The 24,217-nt window shown below is 37.7% G+C and overlaps 1 protein-coding gene across 2 annotated transcripts in view; it reads right to left on the reverse strand.

Annotated features, from left to right (window-relative positions):
* Nab2 (Nuclear polyadenosine RNA-binding 2) overlaps positions 1-24,165 on the reverse strand; it is a 38,594-nt gene extending 14,429 nt beyond the window's left edge. The window contains exons 1-12 of one of the 2 annotated variants that reach the window (XM_071585139.1): positions 23,996-24,165; positions 23,815-23,857; positions 20,332-20,496; positions 19,438-19,842; positions 18,063-18,514; positions 15,564-15,863; positions 15,260-15,356; positions 14,806-15,168; positions 12,619-13,209; positions 9,420-9,528; positions 8,472-8,608; positions 1,157-1,248 (exon numbers count right to left, since the gene is read on the reverse strand). In XM_071585139.1, coding sequence (XP_071441240.1) covers positions 1,157-1,248; positions 8,472-8,608; positions 9,420-9,528; positions 12,619-13,209; positions 14,806-15,168; positions 15,260-15,356; positions 15,564-15,863; positions 18,063-18,514; positions 19,438-19,842; positions 20,332-20,496; positions 23,815-23,857; positions 23,996-24,034 — 2,793 coding nt within the window. In that variant the 5' untranslated portion in view covers positions 24,035-24,165. The remainder of the gene's footprint in view (positions 1-1,156; positions 1,249-8,471; positions 8,609-9,419; positions 9,529-12,618; positions 13,210-14,805; positions 15,169-15,259; positions 15,357-15,563; positions 15,864-18,062; positions 18,515-19,437; positions 19,843-20,331; positions 20,497-23,814; positions 23,858-23,995) is intronic. The other variant, XM_071585140.1, reaches the window with a different exon arrangement.
* Between the last annotated feature and the right edge of the window lie 52 nt (positions 24,166-24,217).

The raw sequence follows: 24,217 nt of genomic DNA on the forward strand, positions 1-24,217 counted from the left end.
AGATGGGAACTGTGTATGGGGATTCCGCAGCATCATTTAAGGCCATTACAATTAGGGCAGGCGAATTTAAAAGTGGCCATACCAGCTTGGTTGATGATGAGCACTTGGGACAGCCAAAACCTGAGACTACCACCGATAACATCAACAAATTTCACCACATGGTCCAGAACATCCATTGAATTAAGGGCAGAGAGAGACAGCAGAGGCTATGGGCAAGTGGAAAGAATGCCATTGTCATCACTGCATGAAGAATTGGACATGCATAAGCTATCCCCGCGCTGGGTGCCACGTTGGCTCACTTTGGACCAAAAATGCATTCCAATGAGAATTTCCAAGGACCATATTTAGAGTAGTTTTAGCAAAGAGTCATATTTTAAATTGATTGTTAACTGTGGATGAAACTTGGATCCACCTCTATCGTACACTTCCGAGACAAAAGAGCAGTCGTAACAGTGGACTGTGAAGGGTGAACCTCCTCTGAAAAAGTCAAAGACCGCTCTTTCAGCTGGGAGGGTGATGGAGATGTTTTTTGGGATAGTGATGAAATTGCATTCATTGATTATCTCCAGAATGGTAAAACAACAATGGGAGAGTCACTGCTAGGCAAGCAAAGGCAGAAATTGCAAAGAAAATGACTGCATTATAAGAAGAGAGCGCTTTTCCATCAGGACAACACACCTGCTCACACTTCAGTGATCTTCATGGCTAAAATTCACGAATTGCACTTCAAATTGGTCGACCACTCGCCATATTCACCAGATCTGGTCCCCACGCCTTTGTCCTAACCTTCAAGTCTTGCCTGGAGGACAGAGGTTTCACATCGGACGAGGAGGTTATTGCATATGTCAATGCCTATATTGCAGAGAAAGACCTCAACTTTCATTTGGAAGGGTAAAAAAAGTTTAGAGCATCGCTGGAAAAAGTGTATCACCTTAAAAGACGACTATGTTGGCATAAAATATAAATTTGAAGGAAAATGCCTCTCATTTTTTTTAGGTCCGAAACTTGACCACCCTCAAACTGTGATTCCACTCAATGAACATCAAACTAAATGATACTTTAAAATTAATCCATGCATATTGAAGCAGCAAATGATGCTGAAACGATGAGATATTTGTAAACCTAACTATTAGCACCATGCAAAATGTGCACTTACCTTTGGATGATAGAATTTACAGTTGACATTTGTGCATTTTGGGAAGAACCTGCACTGAACTGCCATGGGTCTGGGAGGAAACCGGGTCGGAGCTGAAAAAGAGTGAACATATTTTTCATAAAATCAATAAAATGAGAAGAAAAAACCAATAAGGAGGCTGTCGCTCAGAGCTTTCAGATCATAACAAGAGCCGTATGCCAGCACTGGGAGAATCCCTCCATTAAAATTTCACAAATGATATCCTTAATTCTAGATGATCCCAAGAAATGTACTGTATCAAAAAACAAATGGAAATGTTAGATACAGGGTTAGGCCCCTTTGAGGCTCCCAGAGCTGGGTGACCACAATTAGAATGGGACTAAGTCAACTAACTGTCCTTGCAGTTTGCCCATTGAGAATAATTATTATGAGGTAATCTACCGGTTGAGGTAGGTTTTTGGATGGACATAATTACTACTTAAATAATTTGTGACCCCTAGCAAAACACAACATCCTACTCTACATCAGGTCCCTCTTCAGCTCTGAGTACTTTCTTCCTCCCTTTATCCCATCCAACATCCCTATCCTGTTCCTTCCCTTTCCTCGTTCGCCTAACATTCTCCCCTCTATTACAGTCTTCAACATCCCACTGCCGGTCAATACCCCCTTGATCCACTTTTCCTGTCTCCATAGGATTTCTCTCAACAAGCCACTCTCTTCGCCCACCATACCAAGTACTTCCTCGTTTGTTTTCTTCTCTGTCTATTTCACCTTCTCCATTCTTCTACACGCCCACATTTCAAAAGCCTCCAGTCTACGTCTATCCTCCTGCTTCAATGACCACGTTTCCGCGCCGTAAATAGCTACGCTCCAAATCAAAGTTTTTATGAGTCTTTTCTTAACATCCTTACTCAATGTCCCCATCATCAACTCCCTCCTCCTTGTGAAAGCCTTTTTGCCTAGCGCAATTCTTCTCCTTACATCCTTACTACTTTGACCGTGTTGGTCCAAAACACTACCGAGATACGTAAACTTTTCTACCTGCTCTAGTTTTTGCCCTCCTATTTTAATGTTATCACCTCAATTTATTGTTTAATTCTTTGTATTTCATTTTGCCTAACTTTGTATTTACATTCTTCCATTTTCTCCGCTCATCCATCCTTGTAATCATCTCATCCGTGATCCATGGTTACCTAGTCCTTGAGAATAATAATAAACAGATGTTAACACCATCAACTTGTCTCAATTTCACATAAAGGTTTTGCTATTTTAGAAGTAATGACAATGACTTCTAGCTTTTAGAAACAGAAAACATTAATGTAACAAACGCCAAGAAATATTGGGGCATCAAGTTTCCATTTTTAGCTTCTTTACTCAGGTCACATTTCAGATACTTTCCATGACTTTTTAGTGTCTTGATTCCATTTTTTAGTGTAAAAGGCTCTACTGCCAAAATTCATCAGAAGTTGTGCCTAATTTATGGACCAACAATAATGAGCTAAAGAAAGGTTAGACAATGGTGCCCATACTTCAAAAATGGCCACAGAAATGTCCATGATTAGGAGTGGAGTCCCAGTATCCAGACGGACAAAATCATTCCACAAAAAGGCTAACAAGTGCAATATGATTAACGATTGATGATTAGTGCTATGGTTGGTTAATTTCCTCCTAAAGGACATACCTTGTACTAATGCGGTTGATATGGAAAAGCTTGGATATCACAAACTGTGTCAAAGGTGGGTACCAAATGCTGAACGACCAACACAAAGAGCAAAGAATGTTGAGAGGACAAGCATTTTTGGGCCACTACCAACAGTCCCGACATCGCACCTACAAACTATTTCCTCTTCTTACACAAGAAACAGCGGTTTGGTGGACAATGATTTTAAGATAATGAAGAACAAGAGGCCACCAGTAAGAACTGGTTCAATTCCCAGCCAGCAAACTTCTATGCTAAAAGATTAAAGAGCTGGTGCAGCATTGTGAAAAGTGCTTAAAAGTGAACACTGATATTGCACAAAAGCGAAGTAGGTTACTAGGAAACTAAAACGGTCAATATAAACGATTTCTAATGCATACCTGTAAATTTCATAATCAAATGGACCTTACTCTTTTTATACGCCTCATACATAATACATGCTACGAAAACAATGGGTCCTAATTGAACTTTATTATTAATGTGTTCACTTAATTAACTACATTGCCATGAATTTAATTTTAAAGAAAATATTACGAAGTTTACTATTTAACATAAAGAACTTGACCACAAACATTCTACTGCCTAAAAATCATGATTTCCATTGCCAACATCATCATCATAGTGAGTCTCATTAATTGGCAGCAGCAGGTTCTGGAAATTTTCTAACAAATCATTACCTGCTTGTAGTCATGGGCTTCCTTCAGCGTGAACTCGGTGGTTAGCCCAACGTTTTTCCTTCTTCAGTCCTCCATATTCCCACCTTCAATCCACCCAAAATTCCACTATTCTCTTCTCCCCAATCATTCTCCCGTCTAGCATGGAATTCCACACTAAAATACCCCTCAATGTCTCCTTCATACATATTTCATAGCTTTTTCCAGTTTCACCCCAAATTTCCTCTCTTTGCCCCACCCCCCAATATGTAACACTTCGGCATTGATCTTTTACTTTATCTAACTTACAATGCAGCAATTTCAAGGAGTAAAAAGCGTTTGCCTAGACCGGAATTCAAATTTGCATCCCTCTATGTCCAGCCAAGTGCTGTAGCCAGTTAAGATGCCTCTTACCTTACAATTTGTCCTGCTTTTCTAAGAATTGGTCAAAGGTAAACCCTTTCCGTTTAAAGTTGGCTTCAACCTCAAGGACTTCGGTGTAACATGCACCAACAAAAATAACCCATGACCCTGTATGGTATTTGATAATGACATCTCGTTCCTTTAAAGTCTCTAAAATTTCAGATTGTAAGAAGATGCCTCTTAGGGTAGCTTAACTGGCTAGAGAACTCGGCCAAAGACATCGAGAGATCCGGCTTAAAATCCTGGTCAAGGCGAATGACCTTTACACTCTGAAACTGTTGCATTGTAATGCACATTAGGGGATGATTCCGCTGCAAATTACTGTTGTGGCATCTTCCTCAGTTTTTTAGAATATTTATCTAACTTATTTTCTAAACTCTTGCCAGAGCCCCATTCCACACTGAATATCTAATAAATGTAAATAATTTACATGCTGTGAAGCCTAAACCATAAAATTCATCAAATAAATGTATCTATCACCCAGTTACAGCCAATCTGTTGCACCTACATGGTATGGTTGACCATTTCCCTCAGTTCGCATTTAGCTAAAAGTATAATGAATACTCATTGACCGTATTACTTTGCAAATATTTCTGGGGGAAAAATGATATACCCAGGAATCCTGCTTAACAAGCACCTCACATAATGAACAAAAAATACACTGCCATATGTGTTTCAGTTTTATTGTGTTTTGTCATTTAAAGTGAAGAAAATTTTCCAAATTCAGAACACTTTACATTACAATAACAGATAAAATTAAAGTGACCATTGCAAGTTTTCAGGAACAAATGGCCACGAAATAGTAAATACTTGCACATTACAAAGTTCTACTTCATGATGTGTATAGATCTATCCCAAAGTTAATTAGTACCCATTAACTGCCAAGCACATACATTTTAAATTCTTCCATTTCCTTTAAAAATTTGGAGTATAGATTAGAGAAATACTACTATTTAAGCACGATAAAGCATTGACACTCCTAAACATGGGGAAATTATGACAATCACTACTGGAGACACATTCACTGACTCCTTGTCTTTTCCCAGTTTCTCTGATATTTTTGCAACTGCTTATACTTAAGCACTCTTTCCTCCCGTGCACACTGCTTGAGAACAAAGTTTAAATCCTAAGTTCATCCTGATGCAAACAAAACTGACCAGTATTTGAAATGTTACCGGTCACATTGTGGCTCATTAACTCCCTAGTTAGCAGGACGCTGGCAAAGCCTGAATCCTGATCAGAAGAATATATTTGAAGAAATAACTTGCATATTATTTATATAAAGGTGATGCAATAGGCCTGCTCTACAGTTTCTTTCCTGGAAAGAATAAATTGAGCTTCTTACTTTTTAGACAATATATTAACTAATATTTCCTTAAGCTGTAACAGGTTCATTAATTATTATAAAAATATTACTCGATACAGTCAGTCTGTTCTTTTTCCTAACAAAACTGTCGCTAGATGGTGTGCTGCTAAAAGATGGTGAATGTAATTTGCAATGTCCAGAAGAAATTCTGCATCCAGCAGGTCGGTTTAGATCAGCCTTTTGGCACATAAAGAAATTGGTAAAAAGAATGAATGTAATGTTTTATTAACATTGTTGAGCAGTTTATGACATTCAAGAAGTACCTAGGTTTGGTGCTAGATTGAACTGCTGATGAAATATCAAGCAATGGACAGGCTCTGAGTGATTGAAACATTATACTTCTAAGTTGCTTCTATGGGTTCAATAATTCTATGCTTTGTTTGCATATTAATACAAGTTTTCAATGTATATTTTTATTATCATTGTGTCAGGGAATGTAGACAGTTGTAAATTTCATACCAAATACAGACGAAACCTATATTTGCATGGTCAGAATTTAAGTTTTACCAAAATTCACAACTTTTTTTTTATCACATCCCATGCAATTTCCTATTATTCCAACGTATGCAGTACCCCATATTCATTCAATTTCATTTTCAGTTTTCTTGCTATTTTCATCACTGTGCTGGATTTAAAAAAAATACACATTCTAAAACAGTTGCTCATGTAGATCAGCCTTGGTAAAAAACTATTTTGACTTTGTTTCATACAAATATACGCCCAAAAAAAGATAAGAGAGAGCAGTAATGTTTTAGTGAAGAATTTGAATATGGAAAGCAGCGCGGAGTGCTACTATTGGCAAGAATGTGAACTACTTGAACTCATAACCTCTGTCCGCCAGGAAAGGATTCGTGCTAAGAAACGGATTCATTATTTACCGACTATGAGTTAGCTACGTAATTAATGCATTGCGATAACACCTGAGGTAAACTACTCATATTGCGCAAACGTTGAAATTATGAGGAATGAAAGTGACCTCTGACCCAAACATGATGAAGTTAGAAAAGTGCCAAAATTGGTGACAGATGACTGGGATCATTTGTACTGCCTTGAGGCAACAGATATAACAGCGATGCACTCCTGATCGATAAAATCCATTGAAACTTGCTCTATCACATCAAAACTACACTGAATCAAAATTATTTTTATTTTCTTTGAACAAATTTGAAGTTGGACAACAGACTGCTCTGGTCAAATGGACAGGTAGATCGGATCAGATCATGAGTTAAGTTTTCCTCAATTACTCAGAAATGTAAATTTCATCCTGCTCGATAATGATAGGAGAAAAGAACATTTCCAACATTGAAACGTCTTCTTTCCCCACTATTTACATTGCCCCACATTTTACACTTTTTCCAGGGGTCCTTGGAAAAGTGCAAAAGGGTGTACCGGGTGCATCAGCTTAAATCCACCGTTTACTCACAGATGGCAATAGTAAGCTATTAAGTTACTATGGACACGCCATTCTTATGTTTTTAGAAAATTGACATCTGTAAACAACATAATCCATGAACATCATCAGCAACTTCATACAACAACCTAAATTTTCATTAGGTGATAATGTCAAGTTTCTTGTTTAAAAAAGAGCTACGTGGGAAGCTCTGCTCTAATTTGAAGAAATCGGCTGCTGAATCGCATCGATTGCTCACTAAGGCCTATGGCTACAGCTCTTTATCAGAAACAATGCGCAGAGATTGATTTCGTCAGTTTAAATACAGCCATTTTGACCCGAGCGATAAGGAGCGTGAAAATCGGCCCAGGAAGGTTGAGGACCATCAATTGCAGGCTCTTTTGGACGAAGATGATACGCAATTGCAAAAAATACTTGCCGAGCAATTGGGTCTTACTCAATCAGCCATTTCCATGTGCTGCCATGGGAAAGGTTCAAAAGTTCGGAAAATGGGTGCCACATGCATTGGACGATGGGCAGATGGAGCGACTTCAAAACACATGCAAAATCTTGCTTGGCAGACAAAAAAGGAAATCATTCTTGCGTTAGATTGTGACTGGCAATGAAAAGTGGATATACTTTGAAATCCTAAACGCAGAAAATCATGGGTTGATTCTGGTCAACCATCAACATCATCCACAAGACCAAATTGCTTCGGAAGGAAGTCGATGCTGTGCATTTGGTGAGACCAGCAGTTGCTGACCATCCCTCATTGCTTTGCATTCAAATGGTGGAACCAAAGCTGGTTCCTCATAATAGTCTCCATTTCTGTCAGGGTCTGCAAGCATCTTGGCCCGGCACAAACTATCTCACTACTAAAAGGATCATTGCACTTCTTGAGAATTCCTGACTTGCACACCATAATGTGATTCGAATAGCAAATTCCCATGATTTTCAAAATATTCAACCCAATTTTATTTTAACTTTTTCAAATATATTGTTGCAACTTGACAATACATGTTATGAAAATCAAATCAAGTCAAAAAGTAGGGCAAATCTTTATAAATAATATCCTGGATGAGATCCTTACACTCTACGATAAAAAAGACCCTCAGTGAAGACTATATTATCCTTTAATTGCATTTGAATCGGCTAATAAGTGAGCATAAAATTGGCATTGGTAATAGTTGAATTTTTTTAGAAATTTTGAGTGCTGGTTATATCAAGAGTTCTCATTTAACTCAATTAATGAATAAGCACAGGCACCTAACACATAGCAATTGTTGGCCATTATAAACTTTGTAATTTTTCACTAAGTTTTTATTTTTCTAACAGATATAGATGCCACAATGTTAGGGTAACTTTACTGTGGCCATGATGCTGTCATATCACATTTGACCTAAAAAATAAAAACTATGTAGAAAATTACGAAGTGTCTAATTATGTACCAATAATGGGTATCATACTATTCCACAAAGTAAAGCTTGAGTGAATTATTTAAAAACCAAGAGTATAAGTTATTTCAGGAATTCAAATACCGCCCACTCAGAAAATTTACTACAACTACCATGAGTGTGAAGAAGGGTCTTTAAAAAATGTACGCAAAGAACAATTCTCATTACATATATTGATATCAATCAAATATTTTTAATTGACATCATACAATTAAATTAATAATAATATCAATTAAAAGAATAAAAATAGTGGCAGGTGTTAACTGAAGTTTCCCTAGATGTTTCACCAATCTCACAATCAATGAAATTCTCTATGCATAGGTAAAATGAGTCAAGAAAACTTCAGCTTACGTGGAACAGGAGCCGCAACAATGGAGCGAGGCAATGCGTGCGTGAATGGACAATCCTTGCGAGTGCAGGCAGCATCAAATTTGCAATTGGGATGAATATACAAGCACTTATCACCAAATTTACATGATGGGAAAGCTCTGGAAATAAAGAATCAGGAAGGTCATCAATATTTTTGCACATTAAATTGAGCAATATGTTTCAGGTGAACAGGTTCAGCAAAAAATTATACATAAATGAATCTCAATGTTACACTCATAATAATGAATAATCACATATTAAATGAAACTATGAGGCTGGCTGGTTTTTTGATCCTTGTTTATCATAGCCAGCCATTTGGATAGCATACTATTATGCACCAACTGCGAGATGCTTTATTCACAACACGCATTTATATTACATCATTGCATTAAACATTGCAAAAAACACAGTAATCAACCAGAAGGTCGGTTTGGTAGGTGATTGTGGAGTTCACCAAGCCCAACGGCATGAGAAATTCACACATCAGGATAGGGGAGCCAGTTCCTTTCCCTGAGCCAGTTATGGTTTCCCAGGAAGATCTGGTACCAAAAAAATCACATAGCTTGGGTGGAGCTGCAGGTGCCCAAAGAGTGAAAGAACTGGAGGGCCTGGGAATCGAACCCGGGCCCTCCAGTCAGTAGTCCAATGCTCTACCCCTGCACTACCACAAACCACATCATTACCATCACGTTACATCATTTATACAGCGCATAAAGAAGATTAAACAAAGCTTTTGTAGATTATTTTCAGGGGCAGACTTCTCTAAATTATGCACACATTTTATTTTGTTTATACTATCATTTTGTTAAAAGAAATGTAAGAGATGGAGAATTTTGACACCTTCCAATGAGTACACGGAAGTCATTACTTAATTCAGTGTCTTTTGATACAACCCACTACACACTCGTGGGTCCATAAGCTTACACTTACTTGCAAGGTATAGTAGGATGGTGGTATTCACACCTCTCCCCATGTCTACATGCAGGCCAAAACCTACACCTTTCTACATTCTTGGGCTTTGCAGAGGACTCCACAATATCTAAAATGACAGTAAAAAAAGAGGCAGAGGAAGTGAAAAATGTCTTGAGCATAACCCACACAAATCAAAGCATTGGCACTTTTAAGAATTCACTGTTTCATGGCTCAAAAGCCTGCAAAACATCTGTGGAGATTATTTTCTGTCGTCACTGTTTTAAGAGCAATCAAGGCAATTAGCTTCCTCTCTTCTTCCTCTGCTTTTGCTACATGGACTCGAGGAAAACTACTTTCTACTTCCCTGTTTTGAGGTACCATTATCACTGCTTTCTCCAGAGAACTCAAAAAAGGGCTCTGATTACTGTCCTCTCACCAAGAACACAGCCTATCTTCATCGAGACAGTCACCAGTGCAAAAAAATGTAAAGAGTAGCCAGCACATTACTTTCTCCAGGAGGTGTGTTTCATGACCAAAGATAAGGAGAGTATTGACTATTGATGATGTTAACAGGGGATAAGCATTACTCAAGTCTTACCATGTCTTTGCGCCTCTAGAAGGAAAAATCAAGGAATATCCATTATATCACCTCATCTGTGGAGAAGGACACCTATTGTGAAAATGATGGAATAGAGTACGATGAATCACACAGCATCCTTGAAACATTTGGCATCTTCATCTGGAGTGATTAAGACCTGGTATCCCCAGACAATGAGTCAGACTTTCCAAATAAGGGGTTATTTCCTACGACAGAGAAGCAGGGTGCTGCATGGGGCCCTCAGGGTATCCCCCTTGTGTGCACTGTACCCAACAAAAGTTATCCTCTCCCTGCAGTGTAATAATTTTACCATGATAAGGGTTTTGCTCAATTGCTACAAAACATAGGGCAAACAAAAGGATAGTTTGTTTACTTTAACATGTAAAATTTTCAGGAAATTATTATAAATGATAATGTTTTTACAGGCATTTTTTATAAATTTTCATTTCTCTTTTTAAAATAGCCTGGTATATTTCACATGAAATCAAACATTTTTGCATGGCATGAGTAAATGTGTTATCTTTTTAGAAATCTTTCCTTCCGAGTGAGAACAGATTCAACATTCACCATAATAAGAAGAATGAGCTTGAACGGATGATTGAGTTGCTATGATGCCACAATCTTACGGCTAAAACATCATTGCAAATCCACAGTTTATGGTCTTTGAAAAATGTTGTGAGTGCTACTATAAATGGTGAACAGAATAACAACACATCATTCTTTTTCAGTATCATGTCCCAAATCTCCCTTGGTGGCTTATTTAGATTTTATTTAAATTTAGCATCTTTTTTATGGCAACACAACAGGAAGCCAATACAGTCAAATCTCGCTACTATGCCACTCTCGCTATTATACCAATTTTGCTCAGTCCCGACAAAATTCAATACAAAATAAATTTACTATGCCACCCCCTACTCTCACTACTATGCTTCTTTTATGCTGAGCTTTTCAAGGAGATGTTGCTTGCGTGGGATGGACGTCTCGGCCGGCAGGGAAGCAAGAGTACTGGTCTGTCTCAATAACTTCTCCGGCCATCCTCCCGAGCTCCAGCTAAACAACATCCAACTGGTCTTCTTCCCACCCAGCACGACAGCCAATATGCAACCAATGGATCAAGGAATCATAGAGAACCGCAAATGCCACCACAAGAAGCTCCCGCTATGCCACCGGCTCGAGGCCATGGACGAGGGAAAGGAGCTCCAGTTCACGTAGATCGACGCTCTACTAGTCGCCCAGCATGCTTGGGAACAGGTCGGCAAGTCGACCATCGGGAATTGTTTCGAGAAGACCAAGTTCATCCAAGAGAAGATCCAAACTGAGGCACAGGATGAGGAACTGCTCGAGATCTGGGAAGCTCTGCCTGCCAAGGAAAAGATACCCGAGAACGGGGAGATCAAGCTGTCTGACTTTCTTGAAGCCGGCGAGCACCTCGCAACTGGCGGGGCTTTTATGCTGGAGAAGATTCCGGAGGAGATGCTGTTCAGTGCGGAGCCGGTGGAAAGCGAAGATGACGAGATAACATTCGAGGAAGAAATCGTTCCATTTGAGGATGCCCAGCGCACTTGGAGCACTGTCTGGAAGTCCATGCACCAGAGAAGCGGGAAGCCCGATGTGATGCTGGTGTGCCATCGGCTAGACAACGAGATCCGCCGAAAGAAGATGCGACAGCCGACGATTCTTAAGAGCTTCGGACTGATGGGTAACTTGGCAAAATAAAGTCATTTTTACCAATCCTCGTTACTACGCCACTCTCGCTACTATGCCACTCTTGCTTGGTCCCCACAGGTGGCATAGCAACGAGATTTGACTGTATTTGTAAAAGACTAATACTATCACTATAAATGAATGGATATTGACCAAAATGTAATCATTTCACCGACTCTTGCTAAGATGTTACGCATGAAGTAAAAAATTAAGCAAATATCATGTCACTTATTTTAATGGATTTTACGTAATTGTGCCGGCAAAAAACCTATCACATACAAAAAGATGTGATTGTGACCATTTTCCAAATTGTGTCTGCCTGAGTGTCTCTTGGTCCACGAAACATACATTCCAACTTCTATCCCAAAGTCAAATATTATCATGAACAGAACAACGTTCCCTGTACCAAGTGTGAAGAAAGTAAAAATCATGCTTACATAAATAGAAATGGCATGAACCAAGCTTCAGAGCAACAAGCTTATCTTTTAAGCCACATGGCTTGCTCTTGAAATATTGTCCCAAACTCAAGTAACAAATGGAGAGAAAAAAAAACAGCCAAGCTAATTCCATTACATTTTTTAATTTTATGACTTGTGCTTCAATGCATAGTAACCTGATGATAATAACTATGCATTGAAACTGGGTCATAAAATAAAAAAATCAAGTGGCATTAACATAACTGTTTTTTCTTCCCACAGTGAAAGCGTTCCACAAAATCGAGCCTGAAACTACGAAGGTTACTATCAAATAACAAAGTTTTGAAACAGACTGCAGGGATCATTACAGAGTCAACTCAACCCTTATCAATCATAATCCAGCCTGAATCGATCACTGCAGTTCCACCAAGTTCAATGTCTCAGATGAACTGAAGGGCACAATTATAGACTTGCAAAGAGGTAAAATTTCTGAACTTACCAGATACATTCAGCGTGGAAGTCCTAAAGATTACTGATCCTGAGGAGTGGGTCACCGCCCTCTTGTCCTTTGAGGCAGTGGTGTCTGCAACAGCTATCAATTCCCCCTCTTGCATGCTCTCCTTTGAGTCCTCCTCCCCAATACCCTCGTCCAAGCACTCATCCACACCCGAAGGGAGGAAGCACCTTGCCTCTACGCCCAAATCACTCCTCACAACCCTCCCGGCACCACTCACAGTGCATGGGTCATAGCCACTTAGGGTCACAAAAAACTGAGGGCTGCTCGCACGAGCCTCATTCAACGTCTCCTCCGTAGTTTGCGGCACTTGCCTCTCAACAATTCCAATGGGGGTCTCTTCTGGAATGGAGCAGATCATAGTTGGACCCACTTCATTCCCTTCCGAGTAAATTAAGTGTCCCGAAGTCCTTCCAACATTTTGACTATTTTGCTGACTTTCATCGACCCCTTCCATTATTCTCGAGTCTTCAACTTCCGAGGTCACTGCATTCATAAGATTTCTTGGTTGAGATAAACTGATCACACCATTACCATCATCATTTAATATTACATCTTCTACAATGTTACCACCGGCTGTAAATAAATAAGGAATATATTAAAATGGAAATTGAAAACATATCTAGAAAATAAATATCTATTTCCGAATAACAAAAAACATCCAGGTCCTGATCTTACTGCCATACACCAATGTCTAATCATTGAATGCTGTGCCCTGGAGCTCAAACTTTCTTTAAAGTATGTTCCTGTACACGCATACCGAAGTTATCATTCTATTTTTAGGCTACCACAAAGGCTAACGCATAAGCTTCTTTCTCTTCATTAGTTTTAGAGTCAGTTTCGTGAGTGCTCTAGGATACTTGTAACCTCTTTTTACCACTTTTTAATTTTTTTTTAAATTGGTTATTTAGGCACAATCCAGTTTTAATTACTCTAATTTGCCAACCTAGAATGTTCAATTAAAGCATCAATTTTTGTATTGTTTTAATTTTATATTTTGAGTGAACTTTTTGTAGTGATTATTTTGTTTTTAAATAATGAAAAAGTCCAAGATAATGCTTAGAGAAGTAATATTAATGTTAGTCTGAGAATGTCGGCAATCATGCCATAGACATTGGTGCTATTTGCTAATACTTCCAGAGCATAAAATATCCCTAACATATGAAAGTGTATATTTTTTATAAGAATGTAGGTAATTATATTTTTCTCAAAAAACCTAATTTTTTTCTCAGAGTAAGCTTACGATGATCTGGGATTATTATAGTATAATTTTGGAAATAGTGTGAGTTGGCACTTGAAAATTTTTGATAAACTATTTTTTATGCACCTTATTGCAATATTCACATTATAATTTAACTCTAATTGTGTTCCAGTCTAAAACTTAAGTACAAAACATTAGCCTCATTTTGACACCAATGCATTACAATAGGTTCATAAACAAGCAACCTGTGACTATTTTAACAACTACTGTTGACTAAGGAGGAACGCATTTAACACAAAACATTTCAAAGTAGATAACATAAGACTAAAACAATCTGAAAATAACAATTTAATCATAACTCACTATGTCCACACCTGAGAAAAATTTTAAGAAAATCCACGTCACGAGGCCACATCTAGAGGTATCTAGCCAAATGATTGGTGATTTCAAATGGCATGATCCTCACATAAGCCGGCATCAGGGTGAAAATATAAAGCCTCTTTCTTTGACACTAAGTCCAAACAAGTTCCCAGGCAATGAAAGTGTCAAGATAGAGGTCCAAATAAGGCCTATGATTTGCATTGACATTTCATGCGAATGAGAATGAACTATGGAGCCACTGATGCTATTTAAAGACACTATGGAACTCTGCGAACTAAATAAATGACTAGATGGTGTCTTGGACCTGGCCAGAATGTCATAGACATGTTCATTCGAGCAATGATGTGAATCCTCATAGTTTACATCTTAATTACCAATGCCAGTAGCCTTGAACAGAATGTCAGTTAATTATATGCTATGCGTATGCCATTCCTAAGTATAAACTTGTATAATACTAGCACGCTTTGAACACTTGCCCAAACAGCTTACTCTCCACATGTATAATCATATCAGTGCATGCACTCACAGCACAAATTCACAGCAAAGAAGATTATAGAGCAAGATGGGAATATAAAAGCAAAATGTCTTACCTGAAGCAAGACTTGACTGAGAAGACATGCCATCATGTAAACTAGCAACCAAGTCGGGTTGTGGCTGGTTCTGCATTAGATTAGGTGGACTTTGAGCAGTCCTTGATGGACTTTCACCGGATTGAGGCTGAGACTGAAGTAACTGTGCCTGAGTTTGAACTAAGAGCCTTTGGGTATGAATTAATTGATCTTGGCTTTGAATGGTCTGTGCTTGGTTCTGAAGCAGTCCTGAAACAGCATGGATTGGTTGCTGCTGACAATTCTGAACTGGTGGTTTCTGATTTTGAAACAACTGGACCATTATCTTTGGTTTGTTTTCAAATGTTTTTGGGTGATTGACTTCATCCTGAGATGACCATCCCTCTGTTTCAAGGAAGAAGTTGCATGGTGATGAGAAATCATTAAAATTATTTACCATCAACGACTGGTTAGGCATTATCAATTTAATAACTACCTTGGTCATAATGAGAAGTAACTCTTGGATTAGGAAGTGTGACAGCAATTTTACTTGAATTTTCCCTATTCTTTCTGGTCAATAAACCCGGATTCCTCTGTAATTAATACACAAAAGATAAAGATGTAATTACATCAAAAAGGACACAAAAAGTGCAATCCGATCATATTTTTTTGCTCGGGTACAAATCACAAAACGACATCCATGAAAAATAATGACTGAAGGACAGAAATGGCCAGCTATATATTCCTTAAGGATGACTAAATGTTTAATAGAAATAGTTAAATCTTGAAACTCTTCTTACCAATTGCGGCTCAACTCTGATCGGAGCAGATGCCACTGACTTCTGCGCTTCTGCCACTGCTTTAAGGATTAGATTCTTGTTGGCTTGTGCAGCTAATGGAACCTTTGGCCTGCCCTTGACCCTCACCACACTCGTCACCCCCACTGCCCTCACGGGCCCCAGGGATACCCGAGACTCCTCCCTTGCACCAGGTCTCTTCCCCAGCCTGGATTTGATTGATCCAACACGAGAAACCGGCATGACTTTGCTGGTAGGTTGGACATGAGTTTCATCTGAATGCCTTTTTTCATTCGGCTCAGCCTTGAAAATGAAAAGGGTACACCACACGGGTAGGTAGAGAGAGCCATTCAAACAAACAGAGAGGCATGTTGAGGTTTCACAAATGAACAGTGATGTCGATAATTCCAGCACTAATTATGCAACCCAACCTTTTTGAAGTTGACAACAGTACGTCAATCTACGTAAAAGTCCCCCTATAGACAAATTACAGAACTGTGCTTTAAAACTTGCTCCCCTTGAATTCTCCCTCCCATTATTTTCAATCAAGAATACATTGTTTAGTAACTTACAAAGTCTAAAAAGAAAGTGCAAATGTTCTTAATTATCTCAATAGTTTTAGCCTCAACTTTGTGGAAGTTCATTTTAATAAATGAAAAAGAAACACTTTGTTCCAATCCACTTAAAGTGGTGGATTGGAACAAAGTGTTTCTTTTTCATTTTTTAAGTCCAAATGTGTCTGAGGATAATAAAAGCAGGTGACATTTTCATTAAGATCAATTACTTATTCAATATGTGCTGGTATTTGTTCCCTAAATTGAAGTTTTTTTTAAATATTATATTAAAGTGTTAATTTTTCCTAATACTACATTAGGAATGTATGAAAGTGAATTTTATTAAAATTTTATAGAGTTCAATTCACTTTCTCAAACACAAAAGTTCATGCACCCATCTAACTTGTAGATGGGCTTGATCCCAACACATTTTCTAGAAAAATAAAATGCACTAAGGGATGGGTACATGCAGGCCCCAACTATTCAGTGATCTATTTTCTGCGGACAGAAAATGTCACCAACAACACTTAAAACAGAGTTCCTTTGGAAAGTTTTCCAGATTTCATGAGTGACACAAATGTTTTCAACACACTACTAATGTGAAATATTGAGCGTGAATTATCAAACAGTGAAGAATGAGACAGTATATGTTTCCCATTAGCATGCATCCCATTTGCATTTGGGCACTGTTTTCTATTTTTTCTTCGAAAAGTATGGGGGTGGAGTAGGCAGTGAGCTGGAAGACGAAAAATGAAAATTCAGAGGAGAATAAGGGGGAGTGGCACCTATGAAGGCACCTAGACGTGTGGTTCAATCACAGACTTGAACTTCAAATTGGAATACGTAAGAGTACTCGGAGCAATGGAAAAATAAACAAGCAATGCCATGCACATTATGAGAGAAGTCTTAAATCAGTGAAATTTAAGCAGGAAAAGGTATGTGAAGCACCAAAACTAATGGGGCACCATGACATCTGCCTCCTGGCTAAAGCAAAGGACAAGGAAGTTGTTTTCATTGGGAAAAATCCAATTACATGAAACTGCAAATAATTTTAATGTCAAATACATGATCTTAATTGCACCTAAATAAATAAATCCAACTGTCCTCGGTGAAACGGCTGAATATGGCAAGTAAAAAAATAAGTCTGTAAGACATGCACTTGTTAGCATCATTAAAAATCAAAGTACCATATTTTTCCATCAATAATGCGCACCTAATCTATAATGCCCAATCAGAACTTTGTAATTATCATCAATTTGTATAGATACCGCACACCCAGGGCTTCATTGTTATCTTGAACGTGTATAGATGCTGCGCATCTGTATACACACACACACACACATATATATATATATATATATATACATATACACACACACACACATATATATATACACACATATATATACATACATACATATATATATATATATATATATATATATATATATACATAAAAATTATGTATAGTGTGAGTAAAAACACATCTATATCAGATGTGTGTAAAAATACGTCTATGTTTGGATTTTTTCAATGTTTGTTACATAACATGCATCATCAGTTTTTAGATAATCTGAACATTTTTGTGTAGATAACGAGCGCGTTATCGATGGGAAAAACAGTGGTCAAAAAATGTAGAATGCGCGTCATGTCACAGTGAATCTCAAAAACTAGGATAATTAGATACACATAAAATACATCAATTCTTATGCAGCATGAGTTTCAATCATTTATCTCATCTCCACCCAAGCATATGTCATTAGGTGAATTTTGGGAATGATTTCAAAACGCCATAATTGACCTTAAGTGCATCATCACCAAGTGGTGCAAGCAAGAAGGAAGAGTAAGCTATTGAGATTTAAATGCACCACCCGCCCGCCACAGTTCCTGTTCCAGGATTCACAGGCTAAATGCTCCAAAGAGAACACATTCCCTCTTTATTTTATACCTGAATAAAAGAAGAAGCGAGGGAGTTCCTAGAACTTCCTTCAGGAGGGGGAATTGCAGGTGTCCTCCTGACGGAAGGAAGTCTGCTGCTAAGTAGTTCAGAGCTTTTTGCAACTGCCCTCGACTGAGGTGCATGAGATGATGATGGCAACGATGAAGTGCCAACTACTGGCGACTCTGGCTTATGCCATCCGCCGCTTGCCTTCACCTCCTTTTCTGCGGTTCCTCCTTCATTGGCATGTTTCAATCTGACATCCTTGGGGCCCAAGACAACCGACTCTTTGAGTACATCCTGCACAGGAAGCAAACTGGGGCTTTGTCGGCTACCAGAAACTGATCTGTCAGGAAGTTGCTGGGATACTGAAGTCATAACCTTTAGTGCAGGACCTAGAACCGACTGCTTCTGAGGGATCATTCTTATCTCTTCTTGCAATTCACTCACAAGAAGATCGGCTGAAATAGATAGAAACAATATTGCTAATTGAGGCTCTCCATCAAAACACCAATGCCTTGCCAATATAACATCGAATAATGATTTCATGAGCACATATCAGAGACAACGACTATCCACCATGAACTTCTACACCTACATCTTACCCTGCGATTCACCATGAGGGTGTGCGGCAGAGAGTAATACGTCGCCAGCCATTTGGGTAATTACTGATTATTAACATTCCATGTTATTATACTTTTGGAAATTTCAACTGTCAAATGTGACGTTTTATACTCCTGTGACCATGAATTTTGTGAGGGAATAAATGCATAGATAATATTTATATTTTCCAACACAAAGTGACTCCGAAACTAATACTTATAGTAGACTGCCTTATGATCATTTAAGATTTTTCACAAAACAGTATTTCTCTGTGTTTTGTTAATTTCTGATATTTCTACTTTGGTTCATAGTCAAGATGAGCTCTAACCAATATGAAATAAAAACATTTTTAATTCAAAAAATACTTTTTTCATTCAAGTATTTGCTCACTATTCATTTGTCAGACCAAGTTCCTTAAATTCAACTCAGCAGATGCTGCACAGTAAACTCTCACAAATCCAGAATTTATAGGGACAGAGGTGTTCTGTATTTAGCAAAATATGGATCATTTTCTGGATGGATGATCTGGAGCACACAAAATCATAACGACAGGACCAGGGCATATCATAGCCAGAAGAAAGTAACAAGCCACATTGGCCATATACACACTCAAACACGAAAACCCACCACATGACTAACACATATTCAATCACATGGAAAATAGATATAAGGAAAAGAGATAAGAACACAGAGAAGACGAATACAGGAATGGTGAAGAGAGAAGAAAGCACTTGTTTTAACTACATGTAAGATTTCAGTTTGCTCTTGAATGTAAAATTACCTGCTTCTGCATCTGCCCTGATGTTAATAAAGTCCTCGTCATCTTCATCACTGACCATGAGCACAGGTTTTGGATTGGCACGAGAGGCAGTTGGAAGATTTAGCGGTATAGTTTTGGTGACATTGCCAGATGCTTTCTCCTTAGGTTTCATTACAGCCTCTTTCTTCTCCTTGTTGACACTTTCATCAAGCCTTTTTTCACCACCTGCCTTCACAGCTTCCAGCTTGCCTGACTTATTCTTCAACCCTTTCTTCCCCTTCTTTCCACCAAGATCCTTCTTGGTCACCTCTACCTTCTTCTTGCGGTCCCTCTTGGCAGAATCCACATCACCATCAGCTCCAGGGATTTTCCTTTTTTTGGCTGCCTTCTCCTTATCCAAGCCACTTGAAGTGGCTTTCCTGGCATCTGTTGTGGCAACATACAAAGTATAGGGTAAACTTAAACAGCAAGGTTGCAGAAATGTACCAAATTAAAAAAATAATATTTCCCTCAGAGAACTGTATAGTATTATCACATTTTTGTGTCACTGATGCCGACTTTTCCAAGAGTCTTTACTGTGCCATTTTACATATTAATCATGCTAAACTTCATCAAATTAGGGCCAAAAATAGATATATCAAAAAATATTTCCTTTGTGATGTCAAATATTCCAATCTCACAGCAGCAGCCAATGAAAAATTATATGACATGTACCACATATCTCTATTAATTATTCCCCTAGTTAAAATTTTACAAAAACCTGAGCTCATAGATGGGAAATTTAAGGGAACTTGTAGCATTCGATAAGAAAGAGAAACAGACAATCAACCTTATTTATCTTTAACACATAAATGGCTACATATTAAATTCAGAGTTCTGGTGCACTATTCAATTACTTAAAGGAAAGTATCTCACCTAAGCTAGCAAGGGTAACCTCTTGTAGCTTCTGTAGAACTTGAAGTAACCATGATATAAATTTTTCAGTGTGTGTTCCAAGGAAAAGTTGTAAATCCTCGACCATTTCAATTTTAGTTCTGTTGTTGGCAACCATTACCATTATGTAATCAGGAAGTTCTTCATCTGAAATTAAGCATGATGTAAAATTAAAATTTTTTCAAACAATGATTTCAACATATGTTAAAGCATCTGTTTTTTAACACATCATATAAATGCAACTCTTGAGTTTAAAATGCCCACTAATACTCACTACAAGCATAATTATTTAGTACATACTCAGGATAGTCATTAGCTTCCAACATTTATTATTAGCAATGACAACACCTAACGAATTTATTAGTAATTGACTAACATATCACATTAGTAGATGGATACAGAGCAGGAGAAAAAAATAACATGTGGAAGTATATTCATCACTTTGGGAAGTGAGCCATGAACTTTGATTGATGTTCATAGAACAATCTGAAATGTGAAAATAATATTTGACTCAATTTACGGGTAACATTTTTGAACACAAGGTCATACTCTTTAGATAGCATGGAAAATTATTTATGATCATTAATTCTCCGTAACTGCCAGCTAGGCAGGTTAAACACCAGTTATAAGGATTTTTATGGCCATTCCTCATGCATTGCACCATTTTCCAGAGCATGACAGCTCACTTCCTGAGGTCAATGCAGACAATCATGGCCACAAACCATGTTTGTGTGCATTTGATTGTTTGAAAGTCATTAGTGTGTTTTGCAGAGCGATCCGAAGTGAAATAAGCACTCAGTAAGATTGATTTTACTTTCCTTTTCTTACTCCGCAAGGTGCTTGGTGGGAGCCTTTTAAAGGAGTCATTCTTCAGACTCCTTGTTCATGTGTGTGAGTTTCATGTGGACACTGGCCAAAAAAGCTAATAGGCCAGTGTCCAGCACCAGCCTACATGTGGGAATAATAATAGTGTCATGCTTAAAAAAGTGAATCATTGGAAACTCTTTAAACCCTCCTCCCTTTGGCACATCCAAAATTGCTCTTCATTTCAATGGGAATGCATAGCTTGAATACACACACACTTTGTTTACTGCTCAAACTGATTACCTGGACAGACATCTCTTCAGAGAGCACAGATGTGATGGACAATCCTTTACCTTCTTGCAAAATACAATATACACTGAAAGCTGTTAGTTTACGAAAAAAATGGGTTAATCCTTTACATTGACTCCAAATCAACGAAATACTAAAGTTCTTTCTCCTCCTACTTTCCACCCGTGCTTTCCAAGAAAACATTTTACATTTTCTGATATTACAGTTTTCACTGCTCAATAGCAGGTTTTTTTTACAAAATTTCTCTAGGTACTTCAAAATAACAAGTTGGTCTGGTAAAAACCTATATTTAATTAATATGTATATAAACTGGTAACTTCCAATTCCCCCTGCATTTCCCATGTGTATTCACCCCTAAGATGGAGTTTGAACCAGGTGCTAGCCATTATCAAATTCCTTCTCGCGCAAATCTGAATAGGCTTTATCTGTAACTTCTATCCTAAATCGTATCATTATCTGTAACTCTATCATTGCCTACCATGTTCCTATCCCCCATCACTTCTATTGGCACATCTTTTTGAATATCCTACTACGTTTTCTACCCCACTCCCTTTGCTACAGCCATTACACCTCATTTTCATTAATTGATAAAAATGCCATATAATTTTCCTCCTTCATTGACCATAAACAAAGATACCTAGAAGATATTTTTATGAATTACTTCAATGAGTTTACTAAACTTCAATATTTTATTCATAGAAAATTCTAATTTCTTAAAATAGGGTTAGTTAAATAGGATATGTGTAGAACAGAAAGTTTGCTCCGTTTATATGGAGAACCAGTCAATTTCAGAACATTACTTTATCGAGGGTTTTGGAGTAGCAAGCAGCAATCACTAGGTATACTCGCAGTGACAGAATAAAACCCCATAAGATGTATGTCGGTCCACTTTCCAAAAATAATGGCAGAAGTCCATTTTCCTGTCGAATGCCCAGGCAATGTTTCCTAGTAGTGTCCATAAAAAAATATATCTGCAATGAACCTCTAGGGAATATTTTGAAGCTGAGTGTAAGTGCAACAAAAAGAACAGCATGGACAACCTAATGTAAGTACATTGTTGATTGAACCCCGTATTTTTATTCAGAAATAGCCAATCAAAAACAGCCAAGTTGGCTGTTGATTGACAAAAAAATGCAAAAACTATAACGAAAAATAAGTTACTAGTATATAAAAAAGGATTTAACACACTTAACATAAAATCTTGAACTAGGTTTTAGGAAGAAAACCTTTCAAATGGACAAGCTAACGAGAATATATAACACAAAGTCCATCATAGTGCACCATAGGGTACATACGTAGGTAAATTGAACTAATAAGCCAAGCAGTTTCTTGATTGAGGATTTGAATGATGATGAGTAAAAAAAAAGATTTCAGAAGTTAGAAAGAGAGTGGGTGTGTGACCGTGGGCAAGCAGAATGCAATCCCCTGGTTACAAAAGATGACAGCTGGAAAAACCTTTAAATGATTCAGTCTGCTTTGCATTTAATTAATTTACACTATTAATAACAATATTTTTCGCAAATTTAAGTTATTTCTCCAACTAACTCTAGTAAATCAATGCAGAAATAAAAATCATACTGACCAGAAGAAACCCTACGTCTACGAGGAACTAATTCAAGCATACTTAAGTTAAATTCCGCTAATTCAGACTTAACACAACATATTGTATACCATACGCATAACATATGATATTAGTTATTATTTCAATACTATTACCTAATGAATAAATATTTCTGCCAACTGTTGACTACGATTTCTCTTGCGGTAACGTTAGTCTATCGCAAAAGATCATTTCTATAAACATACAATGGATTCAAAAACTTTAAGACTGCCTACTTTATTTCCAATTTCTTTTGCAGTCCATCACTAGTTACGTATAGAAAATAATAATATAAATCTTTTAGCCTAAATAGGAAATCACCGTATTATATACATTTCGAAGATTACGTATGGCATAAAAAATAAGACCATATTAAATGTGAATATATATGGAATGCAAAACGTAAACTTAGCTCTGGTGGCAAAGATAAAGAATTACATCGGTGTAAATGTGCACGAGACAGATTGTAACTTAACATAAAAATTGTCCTAAAGACACGTCTATGTCCTTTCTAACCTCCGATATTTTTGCAACAACCCGAACATAATACGATTCGCGTATTCAGAGGCATTCACACCAAGAAAATTTAATCGCCTTGTCTTTGGTTCGAGAAATAAGCGTCGGAACTTGCCACTAGACTGAGTTTTGATTCAATAAAGACATTTTCTTACCCTTTCTTTGCTCAAATTGATAGCTCTGACCAAATAGCAAAAACAGAAATTTCATCGCTATAAAAACCTGTTTTCACTCACCTACATAGACTCCCAGCTCCACGAGTTTTGCTTTGATTGCAGACTGAAACAAATAATTTTATTGTACATAATCCAAAGCAAATAGTTCCGGAACGTACAAATTAATGAACTATCACTCCGTTCTGTTCATTTTTCATTACGGTAAATATTTTTTTGGACACTCAATTGAAATTCACTTTACCTTAATTTTTTGACTCACTTCAACACCAATTCCTTCCATATTGTTCTAAATGAATTGACTTGAACAAATTTTGCATAAAACAGCTATCCACAATGAGCTTGGCATGTCCGCGTACTGTCACGCTTGCAATATGTCACCACTCTCCCCAACACCCCTTCCAACAACTTTCTTCGTCCTAAACATACGCACGAAAGAAATCATTTGTTATCGATCGTTTTCTTG

The sequence above is a fragment of the Hetaerina americana genome, unplaced genomic scaffold (genome assembly GCF_022747635.1).
Source record: "Hetaerina americana unplaced genomic scaffold, ioHetAmer1.1.p SCAF_2, whole genome shotgun sequence".
Taxonomy (NCBI): domain Eukaryota; kingdom Metazoa; phylum Arthropoda; class Insecta; order Odonata; family Calopterygidae; genus Hetaerina; species Hetaerina americana.